A 23970-nucleotide genomic window follows, 5' to 3' on the forward strand; every position below is an offset into this window, starting at 1 on the left:
CAAGGTAAGATGAAACCTGCCAATCAAACATGTACCCCTTACAATCCTTTAATACACCAAATCCAAATATAGATTACCTATAGCTTTTAGTAACTGAGAAACAGACCAAACATGAAAACTTAACATTGACCAATGAATCATGAAAATGAGGCCAAGGTCAGATAAAATCTGCAAGTTGGATTTGCAGTTGTACACCTTACAATCATTCAATAAACCAAATACAGTTGATCTATTGCTTATAGTATCAAAGATCAGGAAACAGTATTAAGATCTTTGAATATTGTTTTTATCAGTAGTAACATTGATTTTGTTTCTGTTAAATTGACACATAACTAAATATGTATTGCTATACAATTATGCAAACTTATGGTTCTTCATCCTGTCGGTATTTTTTTATTTTGGCATTGCACAAGGTTATGTTTTTTCTCAGACTGTTTATGATCTCATTACACTATATCTGTTGGTTGTGTTGTGTACTGATTCATACTTTGGTCTGGGAGAACATGAGTTATTTATTAGTTGTTATTAATTTGAAAAAGCTTTCAATAACTGTGAGTACTTTGAGATCAGTACTCTGTGTCTTTTGTCTTTATACTAGTTGTTTTTTTTGTGCTTCCAACTGATTTTTACAGTTTATTCTTATGTTCTGTTATACCACTGTCCCAGGTTAGCATATGGTTGAGAGATCACAAACATGATTAACCTCACATCATTCAATATGTGCCTGTAATTCAGTGGTTGTCTTTAAAATATTGTATTTTTCTTATTGTTTTTTCATAAATCAGGTCCTTGGTTGTTTCACATTTTTTCATTTTGGGGCTTTTGATAGCTGACTAAACAGTATGGGTTTTGATAGCTGACTAAACAGTATGGGTTTTGATAGCTGACTAAACAGTATGGGTTTTGATCATTGTTGAAGTTGTACAGTTACCTATAGTTACTTGCTGAAATCCATACCATTTTAGCTCTTGTGGATAGTTGTCTCATTCACAATCATACAACATCTCCTTATTTTATCATATAATATAAAAAAAAAAAAAAACACCATTTACCATGCAAACGATTAAAAATAAATATTAAAACATTTAATGATCAAATAATTTATGTTTTAACAATTAAAATTAACATGCAACAGTCAGTATAAGTTGAACTGTAAACAATGTCAACTATTCATAACCATTTTTGTCTGGTGGTGGCTAACGTTTTCTATTTCACTGAAATCTGAACAAGTGCTTCATATTCTTTGCATATAAGAATGGTTCAGATAAAGAAACAAAACAGCTTGTCCTTTAATATTAGGCTGTTTATAAATTTTAAACCACTGGTGTAAATTTGGAACCATGTGGAACATTTCAAAAATTGATAACTGTCAAAACTAATCACTGTGTATTGATTTGAATCTTAACTTTTTTCTGTATACTGAAATCACATTCAGAGTCACTACTAGATGTTTCAGAATCACTTGTATCATTATCATAAGCACCGAGTCCTGGTAAAACACCAATAATTTTGGCCCTTTGATTCAACAACTGCTCCCTTGCAATGGTATTTATTGCCCCTGTATTGCTACTGGATTCAGGTTCTTTATCTGAAATAATAAGATAAATAGTAATGATAAATGGCATTTAATAGAAAAGCTACAGTGAACTTAAGCATGTTTCCCTTACTCAATACAGCACATGGATACAGGAATTTGATGATGGAAGTAAACGAAGATAGACAATTTTTATCCATTGTGAAAACAGTATTTAAAATAAAATGCTCCGCTGGGCGCAGCTTGATACGACCGCAGAGGTCGAAACCCTGAACAGTTGGGGCAAGTATGGACACAACATTCAAGTTTGATACAGCTCTGAATTTGGATTGTGATTAAATATTTGACACAACATAGGTTTCTGACACAGAATGAATGTGGTCTAAGAGCTTAAAATTTTTTAATTTACCTATTATGGTCCAATATCCAAAATCTAAATACATGGTTAGATTCAGCAGATCAAAGAATCCAAAGAATCCAATTTTTGATGAAATTAAACAAAGTTTAATTTTGGGGACACTTTTGACCTCAATGTGGACCAATTTGATAATGGGGCCCAAAAATCAAAATACATGGTTAGATTCAGCATATCAAAGAACCCCATATATTCAATTTTTGTTGAAATCAAACAAAGTTTCATTTTGGACCCCAATTTGAACCAACTTGAAAACTGGGCCCATAATCAAAAATCTAAATACATGTTTAGATTCAGCATATCAAAGAACCCCCATATATTCAATTTTTGTTAAAATCAAACTAAGTTTAATTTTGGACCCTTTGGACCTTAATGTAGACCAATTTGAAAACTGGACCCAAAATTAAAAATCTAAATACAGGGTTAGATTTGGCATATCAAAGAACCCCAATAATTCAATTTTTGATGAAATAAAACAAATTTAATTTTAGACCCTTTTGTCCTCAATATGAACCAATTTGATAGCGGGGCCCACAAATAAAAAATCTAAATACATGGTTAGATTCAGCATATCAAAGAACCCCATATATTCAATTTTTGTTGAAATCAAACAAAGTTTAATTTTGACCCCAATTTGGACCAACTTGAAAACTGGGCCCCAAAATCAAAAATCTAAATACATGTTTAGATTCAGCATATCAAAGAACCCCATATATTCAATTTTTGTTAAAATCAAACTAAGTTTAATTTTGGACCCTTTGGACCTTAATTTAGACCAATTTGAAAACTGGACCCAAAATTAAAAATCTAAATACAGGGTTAGATTTGGCATATCAAAGAACCCCAATAATTCAATTTTTGATGAAATAAAACAAAGTTTAATTTTGGACCCTTTTGACCTCAATATGAACAAATTTGATAGCGGGGCCCACAAATAAAAAATCTAAATACATGGTTAGATTCAGCATATCAAAGAACCCCATATATTCAATTTTGGTTGAAATCAAACAAAGTTTAATTTTGGACCCCAATTTGGACCAACTTGAAAACTGGGCCCGAAATCAAAAATCTAAATACATGTTTAGATTCAGCATATCAAAGAACCCCATATATTCAATTTTTGTTAAAATCAAACTAAGTTTAATTTTGGACCCTTTGGATCTTAATGTAGATCAATTTGAAAACTGGACCCAAAATTAAAAATCAAAATACACAGTCAGATTTGGCATAACAAATAAATAAATGTGGTCAAAGATTTTACAAATCTAATGGGCCATACTGTGGAATTAAAGATTACTTCTTGAAATTTTTCAATATTTGAAATTTGAAAAAAAAATAATATTTGAAGAATAATTCTTTTTAATTTCTGAAAACTGAAATGAGAAACAAGAGGCTCTCAAGAGCCTGAATCGCTCACCTGTATTTCAGAGGAGAAGATTTTTAAATGTTAGCAAACTTGATGAACAAATTGTGTAAAATTGTCTTTAAAGGGCAATAACTCCTAAAGGGGTCAATTGACAATTTTGGTCATATTAACTTTTTTGTAGATCTTACTTTGCTGAACATTATTGCGGCTTACAGTTTACATATATCTATAGTAATATTCAAAATAATAACAAAAAACTGCAAAACTTTGTTAAAACTACCAATTCGGTGGCAGCAACCCAACAATGGGTTGTTCGATTGTCTGATAATTTCAGGGTCGATTGATCATGACCAATTAAACAATTTTACCCCATGTCACATTTGCTCTAAAAGATTTAGTTTTTGAGATATAATCCAAAAACTGCATTTGACCCTTATGTTCTATTTTTAGCCATTATGGCCATGTTTGTCAATGGATACAAACTTCGGATACAATTTATAAACAAGATATCCTAAGGAACATTTAGTTAAAGTTTGAAGGTAATTGGCCCAGTAGTTTCAGAGGAGAAGATTTTTAAATGTAAGCAAACTTGATGAACAAATTGTGTAAAATTGTCTTTAAAGGGCAATAACTCCTTAAGGGGTCAATTGACAATTATGGTCATATTAACTTTTTTGTAGATCTTACTTTGCTGAACATTATTGCTGCTTACAGTTTTTATATATCTATAATAATATTCAAAATAATAACAAAAAACTGCAAAATTTTGTTAAAACTACCAATTCAGTGGCAGCAACCCAACAATGGGTTGTTCGATTCGTCTGAAAATTTCAGAACTGATAGGTCTTGACCAATTGAAAAATTTTACCCCATGTCAGATTTGCTCTAAAAGCTTTAGTTTTTGAGATATAAGCCAAAAACTGCATTTGACCCCTATGTTCTATTTTTACCCATGGCGGCCATGTTTGTCGATGGATCAAAACTTCGGATACAATTTATAAACTAGATACCCTAAGGAACATTTAGTTAAAGTTTGAAGGTATTTGGCCCAGTAGTTTTAGAGGAGAAGATTTTTGAAATAGTTTACGACGACGACGACGGACGCCAAGTGATGGCATAAGCTCACATGGGGCCCGAAGCCCGGTGAGCTAAAAATTGACCCCCACAATTTCTTTTTACCCCCCCCCCCCCCCCCCCCCCCTTCCCCCAAAAAATTCTTTCCCTCAAGATATGGTCATAATCTCAATTCAAATTTCCAATGGAATTTGCAACCATAATTACCCATTTAAATTTACCATATAGCTAACTTTATCTATTTTATAATAGAATTTAAAATATGGTGTCAAATCTTTCATATGTATTTTTTTGTAAAAAAAAAAGATGCAACATTTGCAGATATTTTTACTGGTCTTCCTTTATAAATATGCATTTCTTTAAACATAATTTAAAAGCAGTGTAAGGGAAGTAATCAAAACGTTGTATGTGGATTACCTCCCTTACACTGTTTTAAATTGTCTTAATTGTTCATTAACCATTACTTTATACATAATTTAAAAGCAGTGTAAGGGAGGTAATTCAAATGATGTATTTGATTTATCTCCCTTACACTGCTTTAAATTATGTTTTGTACTAAAGTATTTGTCCATATAAAAATGCTTGTTTTTTGCCCCTTTTTTTGCCCCTAATTCCTAAAATTTTGAGGTAATTACCCCCAAAATCAATCCCAGCATTCCCTTTGTCATATGGAACCTTGTGGTACAATGTCAGAGAGATCCATACACTAACACACAAGTTATGTCTGGAAGTTACAAAAATGCTTATTTTTGGCCCCTTTTTGGCCCCTAATTCCTTAACTGTTGGTACCATAACCCCTAAAATCAAGCCCAACCTTCCTTTTGTGGTATTGAACCTTATGGTAAAATTTCATAGAGATCCATTGACTTAAACTAAAGTTAGAGTGCGAAAACCAATGTGTCTTCGGACAACGACGACGACGACGACCAACGTCATGCTAATATACGATCGCAAAATTTTTTTGCGGTCGTATAAAAAAATCATTTATATTGTCTTTTTGACTTTGTATCATACCCACACACATCTTTATTTTGGTGTAAAATACATGAATGGCAAGGTCATGGTTTGCTGTGTGTGATGGTGTATCAATAATCGAAATTGAAATGAGAGGAAATTGCACAAATACTTTATGATCAATGCCTAAAGTGCCAAGAAAATGTTGTGTCATTGTCATGTTATGATGTGAATATAGTTGTAGTAAATTTACATTTAATTTATTGATCTTCACAATAGAGTTATGCACCTAAAAAAAGGTCATTCATGCTTTGGGTGGAAGCCTTTCCAAATGTAGTTATGTTTGTTTATGACTAATTTGTGTTTTTAGAACATGGCTTTATAGCAGCATACAGATATATCAGTGTAATAAATTGCACAATTTCTACTATTAATGTAAATAGTAATTTAATCAATTAACAGAAACCAGGCATGTCCTTGAGCGGACACCAAACATACTCTTGTTTTCGTGTGTTAGTCATAGGAAAGTAAACAATGTCTGGGCCTTTCAAAGCGTAGTATGCAGTATGGATTTTTCTCATAGTTGAAGGCTGTACAATGACAAATAATTGCTAATGTCAATGTAATATGAATTCTGGTGGATAGTTGTCTCATTGGCAGTAATACCACATCTTCTTTTTTTATATCCATTTACATTAAATTAAAAACATGATAATGATAAATGATTAAAGCATTAACTTTTCATTTAGTTATGTTATATCTGCATACGTCTGTACCTCTATATGTAGCTGATTTCTTCAAATGAGGCAAAGACATGATAGATTTAAAAAAAAAAACTTTTAGCCTATGTCACATTATTACTGTAGCTTGGTCTAAACAATACTCACTGTCAATACTTTTTCTTTTGTTACTATCTTCATTTTCACTTGTTCTGTAAAACATAAAAAGTTTTTTTCTATATAATTCAATAGTTAATATTTCACTGAATAAGTCATTCACTGTCTACCAGTATATTACTGAAATAAGCTGTTTACATATTATCTGCAATTTATGATTCCAGCATTAAACTAGTATAACAACAGGAACTATTATTACACAATATAAATACTAGCAAAAGTTTTAATACAGCATTGCCTTTTTTACAGGTTTCTAAACTGTATAATATAGCACAATAATGTGCATATGTGTACAATCATTCACATCATCACACACCTTCATTTTTAAATATCTAATTACAATATATATAATTATTGTATTGTTTGCATGCATGCGTTGTAAATATTCTACTGTTATAAATAGTCCATGGGAAAAGACTTTATAAGCATAAATCGTGTCTCATCCCTTTTGCATATCTAACCAAATATAATATATTTAAACTACTGCTTTTTTACCAGCGAGCCACTTGGTTTTGATTAAAACAAGTTCAGTTCTCCCATCTCTTTTTCTTTTCAATAAAGAGCTTCGCCATGAGCGCATGATATGCCTGTCACTTTTTCAATGAATAAAGTTCCATAACTCCTAAATGTCATATCAGAAACTTATAAAAACTAAAGGGAGCTTATTTAAAAACATATAAACCAGTCACCAAAGTTTCATGAAAACTGCTCAAAGCATTTTTGAGTTATTGTCTGAAAACTGGAAAAACTCCACTTTTTTATGAATTAAAGCCCAATACTCAAAAATGTAAAATCAGAAATTTTAAAAAATAGAACGGGAACTTATTCAATAGATATAAGCAATTCACCAAAGTTTAATAAAAATTATTTAAAGCATTTTTGAATTACTGGTATAGTAAAAAAACTGGAAAATCACCCATTTTATGAATAAAATCCCATAACTCGGGAACATAAAAACTTATATTGATAAAAATCGAAAGGGAGCTTAAATCAATAGAAAGAAGAATGTATACATAGAACACGGATGCCCATCTCGCACTTTCATTTTCTATGTTCAGTGGACCGTAAAATTGGGGTCTAAACTCTAATTTGGCATTAAAATTAGGAAGATCATATCATAGGGAACATGTGTACTAAGTTTCAAGTTGATTGGAATTCAACTTCATCAAAAACTACCTTGACCAAAAACTTTAACCTGAAGCGGGACAGACGGATGAACAGACAGATGAATAAACTGACGCACAGACCAAAAAACATAATGCCCCTAAGTGGGGCATAAAAACAATTCACCAAGGTTTCATGAAAATTGGTTAAAGTGTTTTTTTAGTAATTTAAAAATTGCATATTCATATGACCCCCTCTCCTTCCTTCAGGAACAGTGCATGGCTACTTCATTCTATTATAAATGATAATTTTTAATATAGTGCTGATGAAGTTTGTACCCCTTTCTCTTGACTGCCCCTGCCAAAAGTGATGTTTGTGATCTTTTATTTGTTTGTACAGCAGCTTTGGTAGACTTTTTCTCCTGTGATGATGAGGGTTGTACTGCAGATACTGAAGATTCCTGTAAAACAATGCAACTGATTTAGATTAAGCAAATACACAGTACAAAAATATCACTGATACCATCGTCTATGTAGAGAGGTAGTAACATATGTATGAATAAATGTGGATAGTGTCCACATGTGGAAACAGATGATGCCCCTGCTTGCATATCATAAAGTAATAAAGGGACATAACTGAAGAAAGGTCAAGTGACACTATGCTGTGTGTAAGTCTCATAACACTTGGTTGAGGCTAACTTAAGTAGAGAACAGAAACTAAAAATTCAGCAATTTTTCTATTTGTAAACACGCATAACTCTAGAACGGTTGTGTTTAAGTTTTTTAACATTTGGTTGATACAAACTAAAGTTAGAGAAAGGAAACGAAAAATTCAGCAATTTTTATGTTTATAAAGGGACATAACTCAAGAATGGTAAAAGTGTCGCCACCAAATTTCGTACTTAATCTGTATTATGTAGTAATAAGCATTGTGTATAAGTTTCATAACATTTGGTTGAGGCAAACTAAAGTTAGAAAACGGAAACAAAAAATGTGTACTTGATCTTAGTTTTGTGGTAATGAATATTGTGTATAGGTTTCATAATGTTTGGTTGGGGCAAACTTAAGTTACAGAATGGAAACTAAAAATTTTGCAATCTTTCGATTTATAAAGGGGCATAACTCAATACTGGTTAAAGTGACACTACCCAAATTCAACTTGATCTGTGTTTTATCAGTGGAAGTCAAAATTATACATTGCATTGTATAAAGCATTGATTGTAGTTGATTCAACTATAATCATGGACAAAGGAAGATAACTCCAATTTTAAAAATTAATTGATATTTAGAAGAAAATAAAATTCAGCAATTTTTCCATTTGTAAAGGGGCAAAACTCTAGAACGGTAAAAGTGACGCCACCAAAATTCAAACTTGATCTGTGTTTTGTGGTAATAAGCATTGTGTATAAGTTTCATAAAATTTGGTTGAGGCAAACTAAAGTTAGAGAACGGAAACCAATTTTGGGACGTACGTACGTACATACATACAGACGGACAAGGGTAAAACTTAATGCCCCCTCCGCTACAGCGGGGGCATAAAAATAGATTTTGCTTTATTTTCCTGAAACAAAAAAACATGTTGCAATACTTACATTTACATGAAACATGAATTTCAAACTTCGTTTATTGGTAAAATTAATCATTGTACATTTTAATGTCTACTAGTTTTAAATAATCAATAAAATGCTCCGCTCGGCGCAGCTTGATACAACCTCAGAGGTCGAACCCTGAACAGTTGGGGCAAGTATGGACACAAGATTCAAGCTTGATACAGCACTGAATTTGGATTGTGATTAAATATTTGACACAGCATAGGTCTCTGACTCAGAATGAATGTGGTCTAAGAACTTAAAAAATTTTAATTTACCTATTCAAACCATATCATTATTATTTGCTTTTATATATAAATCAGAAATAACCAATTTAAAATGGAAAATTTTAAAGGAAAAAAAATGAAAAAAAAATCCCCCCAAATTTTTTGAACCCCCTTATGATTCATCACCCCCAGACTCAATCCCAGCCTTCCCTTTGTGGTATGGTACCTTGCAGTACAATTTCAGAGAGATCCATACACTTGAATACAAGTTATTGTCTGGAAACTAGAAAAATGCTTGTTTTTTGGCCCCAAATTCCTAAACATTTAGGGCAATTACCCCCAATCTCAATTCAAGCTTTCCCTTTGTGATATGGAACCTTGTAGTACAATTTCAAAAAAGATCCATATACTTACACACAAGTTATTGTCTTGAAACTAGAAAAATGCTTGTGTTTTGCCCCTTTTTGGCCCCTTATTCCTAAAATTTTGAGGCAATTACCCCCAAAATCAATTCCAGCCTTCCCTTTGTGGTATGGTACCTTGCAGTACAATTTCAGAGAGATCCATACACTTGAACACAAGTAATTGTCTGGAAACTAGAAATATGCTTAATTTTGGCCACTTATTCCTAAACGTTTTGGGCAATTACCCCAAACTCAATTCCACAGCTTTCCATTTGTGATATGAAACCTTGTAGTACAATTTCAGAAAGATCCATACACTTACACACAAGTTATTGTCATGAAACTAGAAAAATGCTTGTGTTTTGCCCCTAATTCCTAAAATTTTGAGGCAATTACCCCCAAAATCAATCCCAGCATTCCCTTTGTGATATGGAACCTTGTGGTACAATGTCAGAGAGATCCATACACTAACATACAAGTTATGTCTGGAGGTTACAAAAATGCTTATTTTTGGCCCCTAATTCCTTAACTGTTGGTACCATAACCCCCAAAATCAATCCCAACCTTCCTTTTGTGGTATTGAACCTTTTGGTAAAATTTCATAGAGATCCATTCACTTAAACTAAAGTTAGAGTGCGAAAACTAATGTGTCTTCGGACGACAACAATGCCAACATCATACCAATATACGACCGCAAAATTTTTTTGCAGTCGTATAAAAAGGAAAATGTAGTTACTCCTCCTTGTTTTCTAAATACTTCATTAAAAAAATGTACATTTAGTGACATATGCTCAAAACCAGTTAAATTATCTCCCCTAAATTGAGCAACTTAAACCAAGTTATCTCCTCCTGACCAAGTTATTCATGAATAGTCCGTATTTCATTTTATTAATTAACTACACTGTTATTGGACTTAATACTTAATATGATGAAAACTGCCTATGCATTATAAAGGTGTCAACTCGGCCAATACAGAATAACTCGGCCAATATAGATTTTTTTTCTGTATTGGCCGAGTTCTGATCCGGCCAATACAGGATTTCGGAACGTCTCTAGTTTTTAGATCGAAAGTCACGATAAACACAAACTGAAAGTAAACAGTTGTTTGGAAGACGCAGTTTTCATTTACTCACCATAAACATGCTGAAACGTTCAGTATGGCAATATATTTCAGGCTAAAGACGGTCACATTCATTTAAAAAGCATTTTGAAAGCAGACGATGGAATTATTTCAGGTTTGGGGAACGAGTAGATTATCACAAAGTTCATTTCTTGTCGACCTCATAATTTCACGATGGTACAAATCGATTTAATGTTTACTTTCGCTTCTCATGTTTTGTAAACTGTCATTTATTTTTAAACCCGAACCAGGCATATGCATTCTGGAGGGGTGACCTGTAATTGTGCAAATCTTCGTTCTTTGGTCAGTTGGCTTATGGATAGTTGTATCATTTTCAACTCCAACATTATTTTTTTTTAAATATATTCAATTTGTTTCTACATAACACATGCAATGGCAGTACCTTTCCAATTACTATTTATGTGTTGTGTCTAAATTTAAATTATAACACTTTATAGTGACTGGAAAGGGTAGAAAAATTCATCAGATGAGAAAATGCTGAAGACACCTGGAAACGGCACCAGATCATTAGATATTGCATCTTATAAAAAGAAACTGAGATTTTGATAGTTCCACTTCAAGATAAAAATGTTTATCTCTTGTGAAATGAAATAAAAAAAATATTGTAACACTGTAGTTAATTAATAAAGATACTATTACGTGTATTTCTGTATTGGCCTTGTTATTGGTCCTCGGCCAGCTGTATTGGCCGTCAGCTTCGCCTCAGGCCAATACAGCAAGCCTCGGACCAATAACAAGGCCAATACAGAAATACTCACGTAATAATATCATAGAAATGTGTTGTGCATAAATGCTGACATTTAAATAAAGATTTATAAAAAATTGCCAATGAGACAACTCTCCACAAGAGACCAAATGACACAGAAATTAACAACTATAGGTCGCCGTACGGCCTTCATGCAATTATATTTTTAAGAAATAATAATAAATTCTCAGTTGTATCCCACTTACATATTATATGATCATATACTGTCAATTCAGAAATTTTTGCAATTTTTTATTATTGTGAAAATTGCCATGGGATAGGTTTAACAAACTGTAAATTAAGAAATTATTGCATGCGTTTATTATTGCAATTTGTGAAGTATGGTAAAAATAAAATGAGAGATTAATTAGTTTTCTGACACAGAATGAATGTCGTCCAAGCACTTAATAATTTGAAATAGGACATTTACCTATTAAAGACCAATATCCAAAGTCTAAATACACAGTTAGATTTGGCATATCAAAGAACCCCAATAATTCAATGTTTGATGAAATTAAACAAACTTCAATTTTGGACCCTTTGGACCTTAATGTTAACCAATTCAAAAATGGGGCCCAAATTCCAAAAATCTAAATACACGGTAAGATTCAGCATATTAAAGAACCACAAGAATTCAAGACTTTGAATTAAAACCCATTGAAATTGGTCAAGAAATAAGCAATTTATACAAGATATTAGAAAAGTATTGTTTTTGGTCCGTAATTCCTAAACGGTTAGGGCCATAACCCCCCATATGAATCCCAACCTTCTTTTTTTGGTTTGAAACCATGTGGTACAATTTCATACAGATTCATAGATTTATACTCAAGTTATTGTCTAGATACCAGAAAATCCTTGTTTTTGTCCCCTTTTTTGTCCCTATTTCCTAAATGGTTTAGGCCATAACCCCAAAATCAATTCCAACCTTCCTTTCGGGATAAAGAACCTTGTTGTACAATTGCATATAGATTCATATACTTATACAGAAGGTAATGTCCTGAAACAAGTAAAATGCTTGTTCTTTACCCCTTTTTGGCCCCTTGTTCCTAAACAGTTTTGACAATAACCCGTAAAATCAACCTCAACCTTCCTTTTGTGGTATGGAACCTTGTGGTACAATTTCAACAAGATCCATACACTTATACTCAAGTTATTGTCTGGAAACCAAATGTCTTTGGATGAGGACGAAGAGGCCATCACATTATACAGCCACAAAAACTGATCCCATAGATACTGAGATACAAACCTTTATTTCTTTGAATATAGATTTCTCTTCTTCAGACCTAGCCTTTTCTATCTCAATTTGTTTGTTTGACACAAATTCTAGGAAATGAGCTTCATCTTCATTTAACCCCTTTACACTGTTTTCTGCATGAAACAAATATAAAATGAACAAATTGAAAAACAAATGTGAAATTTCTTTTTTTAACAATTCAATATTTTAATGGAAAGAGCACAATATAGGCGTGATCCAATTACAGACAATAATATATTCAACAATAACATCTACTACAAATGAAACAAGCTTTCTGAGAGTATTGCATGGCAATACATAGTCCCCTACCGGGTAAAAATTCATTATACTGGAACAAAATGCTAATTTGTTATATAATTTGCCATGGTGTAAACAAAAAGTAAATATCATGTCAATATCTTCAAGCATGACTAAAAACAGTGTGGAAAACTGATTATATGAGTGATTTTTTCAAGTCAAAGGACCATAACTCTGCACAAAATTATTAGACCGAAACAAAAATTTGAACTTGATCTGTAACTTGTCATGATAAAACTATATACCAATCAATATCGTATAAGCATGATGAAAAAAACATTAGATATGATTAATAGTTCTCTAAAATTAGATATGATGTAATACAGTGTATATCTATTTTCAAATTATAATCAAATATAATTAATAGTTCCAAATATTTTTTCTTTCATTTGTAACAAATTAATATAGATTTGTAACTTATCTATAAAATGTCAACAACTTTTATCTACACAATGTAATGTATTGAAATATATACATAATAAAAATAGATTATTATCTAATTAAAGGATTTCTCTTCATAATTTTTTTTTTATATATATAGCATTCAGAAAATTAGTTTATACTAAATAACTAACAAACCTGCCAAAAAATTCTTCAAATAATTGAACAAAGAATGTCTTTTAAAAAATTAGTTATCTCCCTTTGTACAGAAATATGGTTTAACATAGTACTCTAACATTAGATGTGGTCCAGAGTTATGGTCCATAACTCTGGATTAAATCATCAGACCGGAACAAAATTTGAACTTGATCTATAACTTGTCATGATAATACTACCGGTATATACTATTGATGTTGTAATGTTTATGCCCTTTGGGGCCCATAATTGGAAATAAAAAAAAAAATATCTATATCTTATACTAAATATCAAATCAATATCTTCAAGAACGAAGAAAAAAGTGTGGAAAGCTGATTTGCCGGACTGACAGAAGGACAGACAGACAGACGGACGGAGTGCAAACCTAAAGTCCCCTTCTACTCCGTCGGTAGGGGACTAATAAAGATCAATGTTTTAACAAAACACAAACAAAACTACTAATGCATGGGGGGTTATTGTATTAACCTCAAGGACTCAAAGTATTATGATAAGGTACTTTTAAAACCTGCAATGTGTGGATGTAGCAAAACTACAGTGTTTTATCTAGACTACCGGTAATTTAGAATTGACTTACTGCTAGACTTTAAAAGTAATGCTTTGATTAAACACACTCTTTCTACTGTGTAAAAATTACTGCTGTGTATATTTATCATAGAAATTGTAAACAGAAATTAGCAATTGGCAAATGTGTTGTAAATTGACCAGACAACACTGATCAGATGCTGGACATTTTACTTCACAAGTGGAGGAAAAATTTGACTTCAGTTTGAACAAAGAAATCATTAATGAAAAATAATGTAAAAAATTCTTACATATCTAAAGAACAACTTTGATAGTGGGATCCCACGAAGCAACTAAGGGATAGTAATATAAGCCATCATGGAGAACCACTGCATCTAAACAAGTGAACTGTAACGCAAGTTTAGAAGCAATCAAACGACAAAGTTGTTTCATTTAAACAACAAAAGGTAGAAACTTAACTAATTCATCCCAAAACTCTAATAGGTTTTAAAGTTAGAGACCAGAATGAATTTTAGGGTTGATTTAGTTGAATGAAGTTTTTGACCATGTCCTTCAATGTATGGCATTCTTCCTTTATGCAACACATTTTCTAGTGGTGGTGAATAATGCTGCTTGGTTTCACTACCAATTTGAGAGTGGAAATAGTATTTGTACATATATATACACAGGGATGACTAACATGATTAAGTTGAACTAAGTTTGTGACCATAACTTACAATGTATGATTTTATTCCTTGCATGCAACACATTCTAGTATCTAACCTGATGATTTCAGATGATCTTACTTAGTGTCATTTAGTTAATTTTTTTTCAGATGATCTGAATTATTTCAGATTTCAGATAATCTTACTAAGTTTGTGTTGTTCTTCATATTCTTCATCCTTCTTCATCTTCTGTTCCTGAAGTTTATCATACAGAGACCTGTTATCTGCTTCTGGACATTCTGTTCAAAAATAACACAGATTAACAGACACAAATATTTCTCATGTTTGACGACAATTTTCCTAGATGCTTAATACTAGAGAGGGGTGTTTTCCAATGTAGAAATCAACACTTTATACTGTGAATTCAGAAATTATTGCGAGGTTTTTATTAATGCGAATAATGCGACTGAGTGAATATCGCAATAATAAGAACTTGCATTCTTTAATCTGATTCATAGATGTGTATAAAGATTTTCCGAAAATCGCAATAATTAATCTCACATTTTTGTCAGCTTTTGAAAAATCGCAATAATAAATGCACGCAAAAATTTCTGAATTTACAGTATTCAGGATTATGATCTATTTTTAAGTTATAGCTGCCATGTATGTTGATCAGAAGGAACATCTGACATAATTTTGAAACTAGACAACTTTGGTCCAGTAGTTCCATAGAATAGCTACCACCAGACCAGAGATGGTAAATGATGGACACAAAATAACCTTACACTGAGATAGGTGAAATGAAAAAAGAGATGTCGGGGTGATCTGTCAGTATACAACACAACAAAACAAAAATTAAAACATCATTATTTTTCTTCAAAAAGATTATATTTGACAAGATGGAAATAAAATAATATACCTATAGGATCGTCTGGTCTTCGTTTTTGTTCCCATTCTTCTTGTCTTTTTTTTCTTTTATCATCAACTTCAGATTGAGTGATAAACTTATTTGATAAATCAGACATTTTTTATTCTGAAATAAAAGAAATTTGTCACTTTTCAATAACACTAAAACCAGTAGTTCCCAAGGCTTTGAGAAATCAACTGGACGTTTGGTCCAATAAAACATTCGTCTTAACTGGACCAGCCTCTTTTTTACAGGACATTTACACATATGATTTGGACAAAATTGAAAATTTTACTGGTCATTTGGTCCAGTAATGCATATCACTTAACTGGACCAAACCAATTCTTACTGGCCTTTGTACAACATGTACAATGTCCAGCGACCTTGGGAATGACTGCTAAAAGATTAATGTCGGTGTACATTGTATTACAAAGATAATATGCTTTCCATCAAAATCAAAAAAAAATTCTAAGTACCGGGGTAGTTTTTATCATGGGCATGACTGCTGGAGGGAGTATTGAATATCTTTCAAACTTGATGGCATATCATTTTTTATAGTATAGTCTGTTAAATTTATTTGCAACCTTTTTGGAATCTGATTCATTTAAAGCTTGACATTTTGTTAAGATGTACCTATTCATTCATGCTATTGTTGATAAGGCTTATTCCTCTTTTGCATTGGCTGCCAATTTATAAAGAGACAAATATTCCTTTTTCATCTTAGAGCAAATTTCCAAGTTGCCAGGCAATATACAATTAACCTGTAGCTTGAAAAACTCTGTTATCCATACTTTTTTTCATGTGATTATACTTTTGAAAAAAAACCCATGATATACATCTGTCAGATGAGTACATTTTTGTCAAGAATAATTGCAAATAAGAGTTATCTACCTTATATCACTAAAATGAGTAAGTAAAATTCACTTGTTTGGGTAGTATTATATATATGGTAAATTTCTGCTAAAAAATAAATCTTTACTTAGTTTTATTTCTTCATTTGACCCTTTTTATTTTCAGCAACTGAGAACACTAAAATTTTGACCAAGAACAATTCTTTTTTATTGCATAACCTAAAAGTTGAAATATTGAAGTTTTCAGGAATAAAACTGCTCCTGTCTGGGAAATTCTAGTAAACTTGTATAAAGCATTTAAAATTGCATAAGCTCAGTCAAAATTTGGATATAATACAAAAATTCTATAAAAAAGGAGCTCAACATAAACACACTGTGTCCTATTTCTAGCTAAACCATGACATGATTATTCCTTTTCAACAATATTTATTTTTTTAAATATGCAACGTGTTTACAATTGCCAATAGATGTCCTATAGGAATAAAAAATGCTTCTTAAACAAGTAATTAATAAACGGGGAATGTGTCCATAGGACACAGATGATGCCCCTGCTTGCATATCATGTAAAATTATAAAGGGACATAATTGAAGAACGGTAAAAGTGACGCTACCCAAATCTGTACTTCATCTGAGTTTTGTGGTAATAAGTATTGTGTATAAGTTTTGGTTGAGGCAAACTTAAGTTAGAGAAAGGAAACTAAAAATTCAGCAATTTTTTCATTGTAAAGGGCATAAATCTAGAATAGTAACAGTGACGCCACCAAAATTCAAACATGATCTGTATTTTGTGGTAAAAAGCATTGTGTATAAGTTTCATAACATTTAATTGAGGTAAACTTAAGTTGGAGAAAAGAAACGAAAAATTCAGCAATTTTTCCATTTGTAAATGGGCATAACTCTGGAACAATTAAAGTGACACCACCAAAATTCACACTTGATCTGTTTTTTTTGTGGTAGTAAGCATTGTGTATAAGTTTAATTTCATAACATTTGGTTGAGGCAAACTAAAGTTAGAGAACGGAAACCAACTACGGACGGACAGACTGACGGATGTTCAGATGGACAAGGGTAAAACTTAATGCCCCCTCCACTACGGCGGGGGCATAAATCAAAGCATCGTCGATGTTGTGATCCAGCCATATTCATAGCTAGTCTGATATTCTTTCTGACCATATTTTTTCAATATTTTTTTCTCTTTTCATTTCCAATCTTACTGTTAAATTTTTATGTTATTGCCCACAGGTAGGGAATTTCGCAATATTGATGCAAATAATGATATATAATTGATATTTCAATTTTAGACTCTGTCAGATTTTTTTTTTATAAATATTTGCAATTTAATGGTATTGACATGAATGGAAAGGGAAATCGTCAAACAAGTAATATATTTTTTTATATGCCATCAATAATAACTGGCTTAATAATTTCCAGAAAGAGGCCTTGGAAATGCACTTTCTCAACAACAACAATGAAAAAAAATAATGACTATTTTTTATCTAAATTGGTGTTCATTTTTCATTAAGAAAAAAATACATTTCCTGTATTCAAATTCAAATGTACAAATACCTAATGCTGAGATATTTCCAATTACTGTTAAATGCAGTACAAACAAATAAATTTTATTACAGAAAATGCTCAGGTAAGAGTTATGCAATTTTGTTTATTGTTTCAACCAAATTTCTGATAATTGTAACTAATTAATTAGATCTTGATTATTGACTTATGTCAGATGATGACAATGATTTTACAAGTGAAATAAAATTTGCTTGCATTTTTATACATATTTTTACATTTTTTGTCTTTTCTTTGAAAAAAAACCATGCCTGATTAATCATTCAGCTAGCTAGCAAAATTAACAGAATATTTTAATGTAGTGTAGATCAAAATAAATAATACATTTGTAGGTTTACTATTGAGGTCAAGAACGTGTGTATTCAGTTAGGTGTGTAATAAATTGTGCCTATTTAATTATGTGACAGGTCAGAAGATATTAAATGTGGTGAATTAAGACTGGGGTTGTTTCCAATTAATACTTACACCTTTGAGTGTAATTATTTGAAAATCATGACAGTTTATAATCATACTGACTCTTACTTGCCTATGGAAAGAATTAGAGTACATTGTAATACCATTTCAAAAAATTGTGGGAATCAACTTAGATATATTAACACACATGTTGACCTAAATTTCATAGAACAAAAACTTACACAAGCATAAGATAATAATATAATACTTTCAAAATTGTTATCAACTGATTCAATTGATGTAAAAATACTTTTTCAAATTAATTCATAAATAGTAAATCATTATAAATTTTGATTTACAAAGGAACTATATGCAAGTGTATATCTAAAATAAAAGGGTTGTTCGACCAATCTTTTCTTAATTTAAGGGCAAATAACATGTCAAAAGTTGGCAGTTGATTATTAAAATGGTGTAGAAAGTTTCTGCAAGTCATAAAAACACATAATTAGTTTCATGACATGTCTTCAACTTAGTATTCTGCACCATCTCCAAAAACAGAGTGATCGCATAGATCCAGCATGGCTGAATTAATAAAATGCTCCGTTGCGGCGCAGCTTGATACGACCGCAGAGGTCGAACCCTGAACAGTTGGGGCAAGTATGGACACAACATTCAAGCTTGATACAGCACTGAATTTGGATTGTGATTAAATATTTGACACAGCATAGGTTTCTGACACAGAATGAATGTGGTCTAAGAACTTAAAAAATTTTAATTTACCTATTCAAACATTTTGTCAAACCATATCATTATTATTTGCTTTTATATATAAATCAGAAAAAACCAATTTAAAATGGAAAATTTTAAAGAAAAAAAAGGGGGAAAAAAAATCCCCCCCAATTTTTTGAACCCCCTTATGATTCATCACCCCCAAACTCAATCCCAGCCTTCCCTTTGTGGTATGGTACCTTGCAGTACAATTTCAGAGAGATCCATACAGTTGAACACAATTTATTGTCTGGAAACTAGAAAAATGCTTATTTTTGGCCCATTTTTGGCCCCTTATTCCTAAACGTTTTGGGCAATTACCCCCAAACTCAATCCCAGCTTTCCCTTTGTGATATGGAACCTTGTAGTACAATTTCAGAAAGATCCATACACTTACACACAAGTTATTGTCATGAAACTAGAAAAATCCTTGTTTTTTGCCCCTTTTTGGCCCCTAATTCCTAAACATTTTGAGGCAATTACCCCCAAAATCAATCCCAGCCTTCCCTTTGTGGTATGGTACCTTGCAGTACAATTTCAGAGAGATCCATACACTTGAACACAAGTTATTGTCTGGAAACTAGAAAAATGCTTATTTTTGGCCCCTTTTCGGCCCCTTATTCCTATACATTTTGGGCAATTACCCCCAAACTCAATCCCAGCTTTCACTTTGTGATATGGAACCTTGTAGTACAATTTCAGAAGATCCATACACTTACACACAAGTTATTGTCATTAAACTAGAAAAATCCTTGTTTTTTGCCCCTTTTTGGCCCCTAATTCCTAAAATTTTGAGGCAATTAACCCCAAAATCAATCCCAGCCTTCCCTTTGTGGTATGGTACCTTGCAGTACAATTTCAGAGAGATCCATACACTTGAACACAAGTTATTGTCTGGAAACTAGAAAAATGCTTATTTTTGGCCCCTTATTCCTAAACGTTTTGGGCAATTACCCCCAAACTCAATCCCAGCTTTCCCTTTGTGATATGGAACCTTGTAGTACAATTTCAGAAAGATCCATATTCTTACACACAAGTTATTGTCATGAAACTAGAAAAATCCTTGTTTTTTGCCCCTTTTTGGCCCCTAATTCCAAAAATTTTGAGGCAATTACCCCCAAAATCAATCCCAGCCTTCCCTTTGTGGTATGGTACCTTGCAGTACAATTTCAGAGAGATCCATACACTTGAACACAAGTAATTGTCTGGAAACTAGACAAATGCTTATTTTTGGCCCCTTTTGGGCCCCTTATTCCTAAACATTTTGGGCAATTACCCCCAAACTCAATTCCAGCTCTCCTTTAGTGATATGGAACCTTGTAGAACAATTTCAAAAAGATCCATACACTTACACACAAGTTATTATCATGAAACTAGAAAAATGCTTGTGTTTTGCCCCTTTTTTGGCCCCTAATTCCTAAACATTTTGAGGCAATTACCCCCAATCAATCCAAGCATTCCCTTTGTGATATGGAACCTTGTGGTACAATGTCAGAGAGATCCATACACTAACACACAAGTTATGTCTGGAAGTTACAAAAATGCTTATTTTTGGCCCCTTTTGGGCCCCTAATTCCTTAACTGTTGGTACCATAACCCCCAAAATCAATCCCAACCTTCCTTTTGTGGTATTGAACCTTATGGTAAAATTTCATAGAGATCCATTCACTTAAACTAAAGTTAGAGTGCGAAAACCAATGTGTCTTCGGACGACGACGCCGGACGACAACGACGACGAAGACGACGACGACAACGACGACGCCAACGTCATACCAATATACGACCACAAAATTTTGTTTGCGGTCGTATAAAAATCTCTTGTTTAAGTTATTCCACTGACTGTATATGTGAACTAAATTTTGACTATTTTTTGTTTTATCTTTTTTAAGCAATTATATATAACCACTGTTTTGTTTTATCATAACAGTGGCTATACTTAAAAAAGATATATCCCATTCAGTCAGGGTTAATACTTATTCAGTGTTTTTTTTTTATTTACTGGTACAGGTAAATTATTTTTGGAGGTAAAGTTATATCCCTTAGACATTCAGATTTTGTTTTACTTAAACAAGTAAATATAGTCTTATTTTCTTCTATTCTGGAATTTCTCTCTACTACTTTGCTCTAGTAGGCTGTGTATTTGTCTGTCATTAATCAGTCAGGGGTACTACTTAAACAAGTGATTTGAGAATCACTTCTTCAAGTGATTTTGGCTTTGAAATATTAAAAATGTTCACAAAATAGACACAGACTTTTTAAAATCACTGAAACAAGTAATTTGAGAAGTTAAAATGTAATCACTTCAACAAGTGTTTATAACATTTTCTTGATATTTTTCCCACAAGCTTGACTTTTTTATTGGTAAAAAGACAAGAATTCCATTGAAAAAAACAACTATGTACATGCAGAAATTGTCTTTTGCTTGATTAGCCTGTCCGTTTTTACAGTTTATTTAAAATATGCAAAAACTGGAATAATTTGTAGATCAGGACATAACCTTGAAGTAGATCATTATAACTCTAAAGAAAACCAATCAGGTTACCTAATATTGTTGACCTTTGTCTGATAGTAAAAGTAGTTAATGAATATTTGATTATAGAGAAATTCCCAAGGGTACTTTTAAAAGCTTTAGCACACTAACTCATGTCCAAGCGCACTGGTGAAACTGATATACAAAAGAAAGGGATAATTAGTTCTATGTAGGAAAATTATAGAAAAGTTTGTCACAATATGGAAAATCAATGAAATTAGCATTTGAAGATCAAAAGAAACACCAAAATCACTTAAATAGGTGAAAACAGAATTTATCAAATCACTGAAATAGGTGATAATGAAATCACCTCTTTAAATAGCACCCCTGACTGTTAATAGTTGTCTTTAATATTCTTACAAGCACAATTTCATGGACAATGAAAATCTCATTTGTCTAGATCTGCTATCTTTAAAATACTGTTCATTTACATGTACAAGCCTCAAGGGAGCAATTTTTTAAGGCCTTGCACAGTTACTTAATATTTGTGTGCAAAAGATTTCTTTTAGTTTTTGCAATAAAAAGTTGAACTCAAATTGAAAAATAATTAGCAAACCTGAAACCAGAAAAATATTGTTTAGGCATGTTTTGACCTCACAAAACTTCTGAATTTGAGGGGCTGTAAAAAAACATTATTTGTACATGTATAAGTAAAGGGTCCTCTTATTTTCAATAATAAAGAAGATTGAAGTCCATGAATATTCCAAAATTCATGGTTATGTTTTGTCAATATAATACCAGATAGACGTATTGTTCTCTGAGAAAAGTTTCTGCAAATAATGTAAATATGTGCCCTTATGTACTTAAAAGTTGTTTTAAAAAAAAAAATTGTTTATCACTTGAAATTTACACCTCATACATTGTCATAAAAAGGGATGGTCATTACTTTGAGGGGTTATCCCTTATTTGAGGGGTTGTTCTTAACCTGTAAAATGATAGGTGACGGTAACTGGCGTGATAATTATTTTTCACATGCCAAGCAACTTATTTTTTGGATTGCAAACGACTACTTGTCTTCCTTCAGAGCTTATTTAAGGTTCATCATAACCTTTTGGCTAATACATGTAATATGGCCGTATTTACACCAAAAAATTTAACTCTGAGTACAGACAAACCTGTGCACCTGGAAAAGTTTTAAGGCATGGCAGGAACTAGCTAATTTAACTTTAAATGCATTTTATGTTTCAGAAAACAATACATTTTTCTGGATTTTGCTTTTCATTTTTTTTAGTTCCTGCAGAGTAGCAGAAGGTGCCAAAAATATAAACTAAGTTTGGAAAGAGGTTTGAGAAGCTCCCCTCATATAATTGTTGTGAGTAGTAATGATTTAAATGGACAATACATGTAGATGGACAATAGACATCTTCAAACAATAGGTGATTTAAATATTTAAACTGTGTAACTGAGTGGACCGTTTTAAATACACCTTATCGCTATTTGTCCGCCATTACTGGACATCACAAAAGTTCCCGTATAATTTTGACGTCATAATAGAAAATATCTGACGCCACAATGGAAAAGTGATTGTTGTATGACGTCAAAAGTTCAAGCGGGACTGATTCTAGGGTCAAGCGGGACAGATTTCCAAATAGCGATAAGGTGTATTCAAATGAAACTTTGTGTGTTTGTTTATTTTGCTATCTTCTGCAGACTGGAAAAAAATGCACATCAAATACCAGGTAAGTTTTAAATTTTCTGAACCATAGACTTTATATATCTAGGTCCTGCCATGCCTTAAAACTTTCCTAGATGCATCAGTTTGTCTGTACCCATAGGCATAGTAGATTTTCTGGTGTAAAAACGGCCATATTTTTCAGTTCCTTTTGATGAACCTTAATTTTTCTCATACAAATACCAGTAATTATGCAATCTGTTATTCGCAATTGTATGAATATATTCTGCTTTCAACAAGTATGGGACCTTCTGCAAAAATAAGAGTCTCAAAATAATGTTGCTTTCTGTTCAGTGTCAATTTGTGTCTGATAAATATATTCCAATTTTACCCTGTTTAAAACGCTTATGTGACTTAAAAGAAATGTCTAAAATAATTGCTAAAATCCGATATCAAAAATTCTCCTCGTCTCATGCTTATTCATTTATAGTAGAATGTTTTGCTGAATGTCAGTTATACTGAAAATTTGGATTTTTATTTTATTATGTATTTTCTGATATGATTAGTTTTGGCA

General features: G+C 32.1%; 2 protein-coding genes across 2 annotated transcripts in view; both read right to left on the reverse strand.

The window, feature by feature from the left end:
• Positions 1-1070: 1070 nt before the first annotated feature.
• Positions 1071-23781, reverse strand: LOC127701604 (PSME3-interacting protein-like). The gene is made up of 7 exons (XM_052205563.1): positions 23640-23781; positions 15683-15796; positions 14970-15062; positions 12695-12816; positions 7682-7803; positions 6231-6274; positions 1071-1588 (listed from the first exon to the last, which is right to left on the reverse strand). The coding sequence occupies exons 2-7, from the start codon at positions 15786-15788 to the stop codon at positions 1380-1382; spliced, it is 696 nt and encodes a 231-aa protein (XP_052061523.1). The 5' UTR covers positions 15789-15796; positions 23640-23781; the 3' UTR covers positions 1071-1379.
• The window catches only part of LOC127701603 (solute carrier family 66 member 2-like), an 86284-nt gene continuing 82665 nt past the window's right edge, over positions 20352-23970 (reverse strand). The window contains exon 7 of the transcript XR_007982123.1: positions 20352-20570. The gene's annotated coding sequence lies outside the window, so the exon portion shown is untranslated. The remainder of the gene's footprint in view (positions 20571-23970) is intronic.

The sequence above is a fragment of the Mytilus californianus genome, unplaced genomic scaffold, assembly GCF_021869535.1.
Source record: "Mytilus californianus isolate M0D057914Y unplaced genomic scaffold, xbMytCali1.0.p SCAF_5, whole genome shotgun sequence".
Taxonomy (NCBI): Eukaryota; Metazoa; Mollusca; class Bivalvia; order Mytilida; family Mytilidae; genus Mytilus; species Mytilus californianus.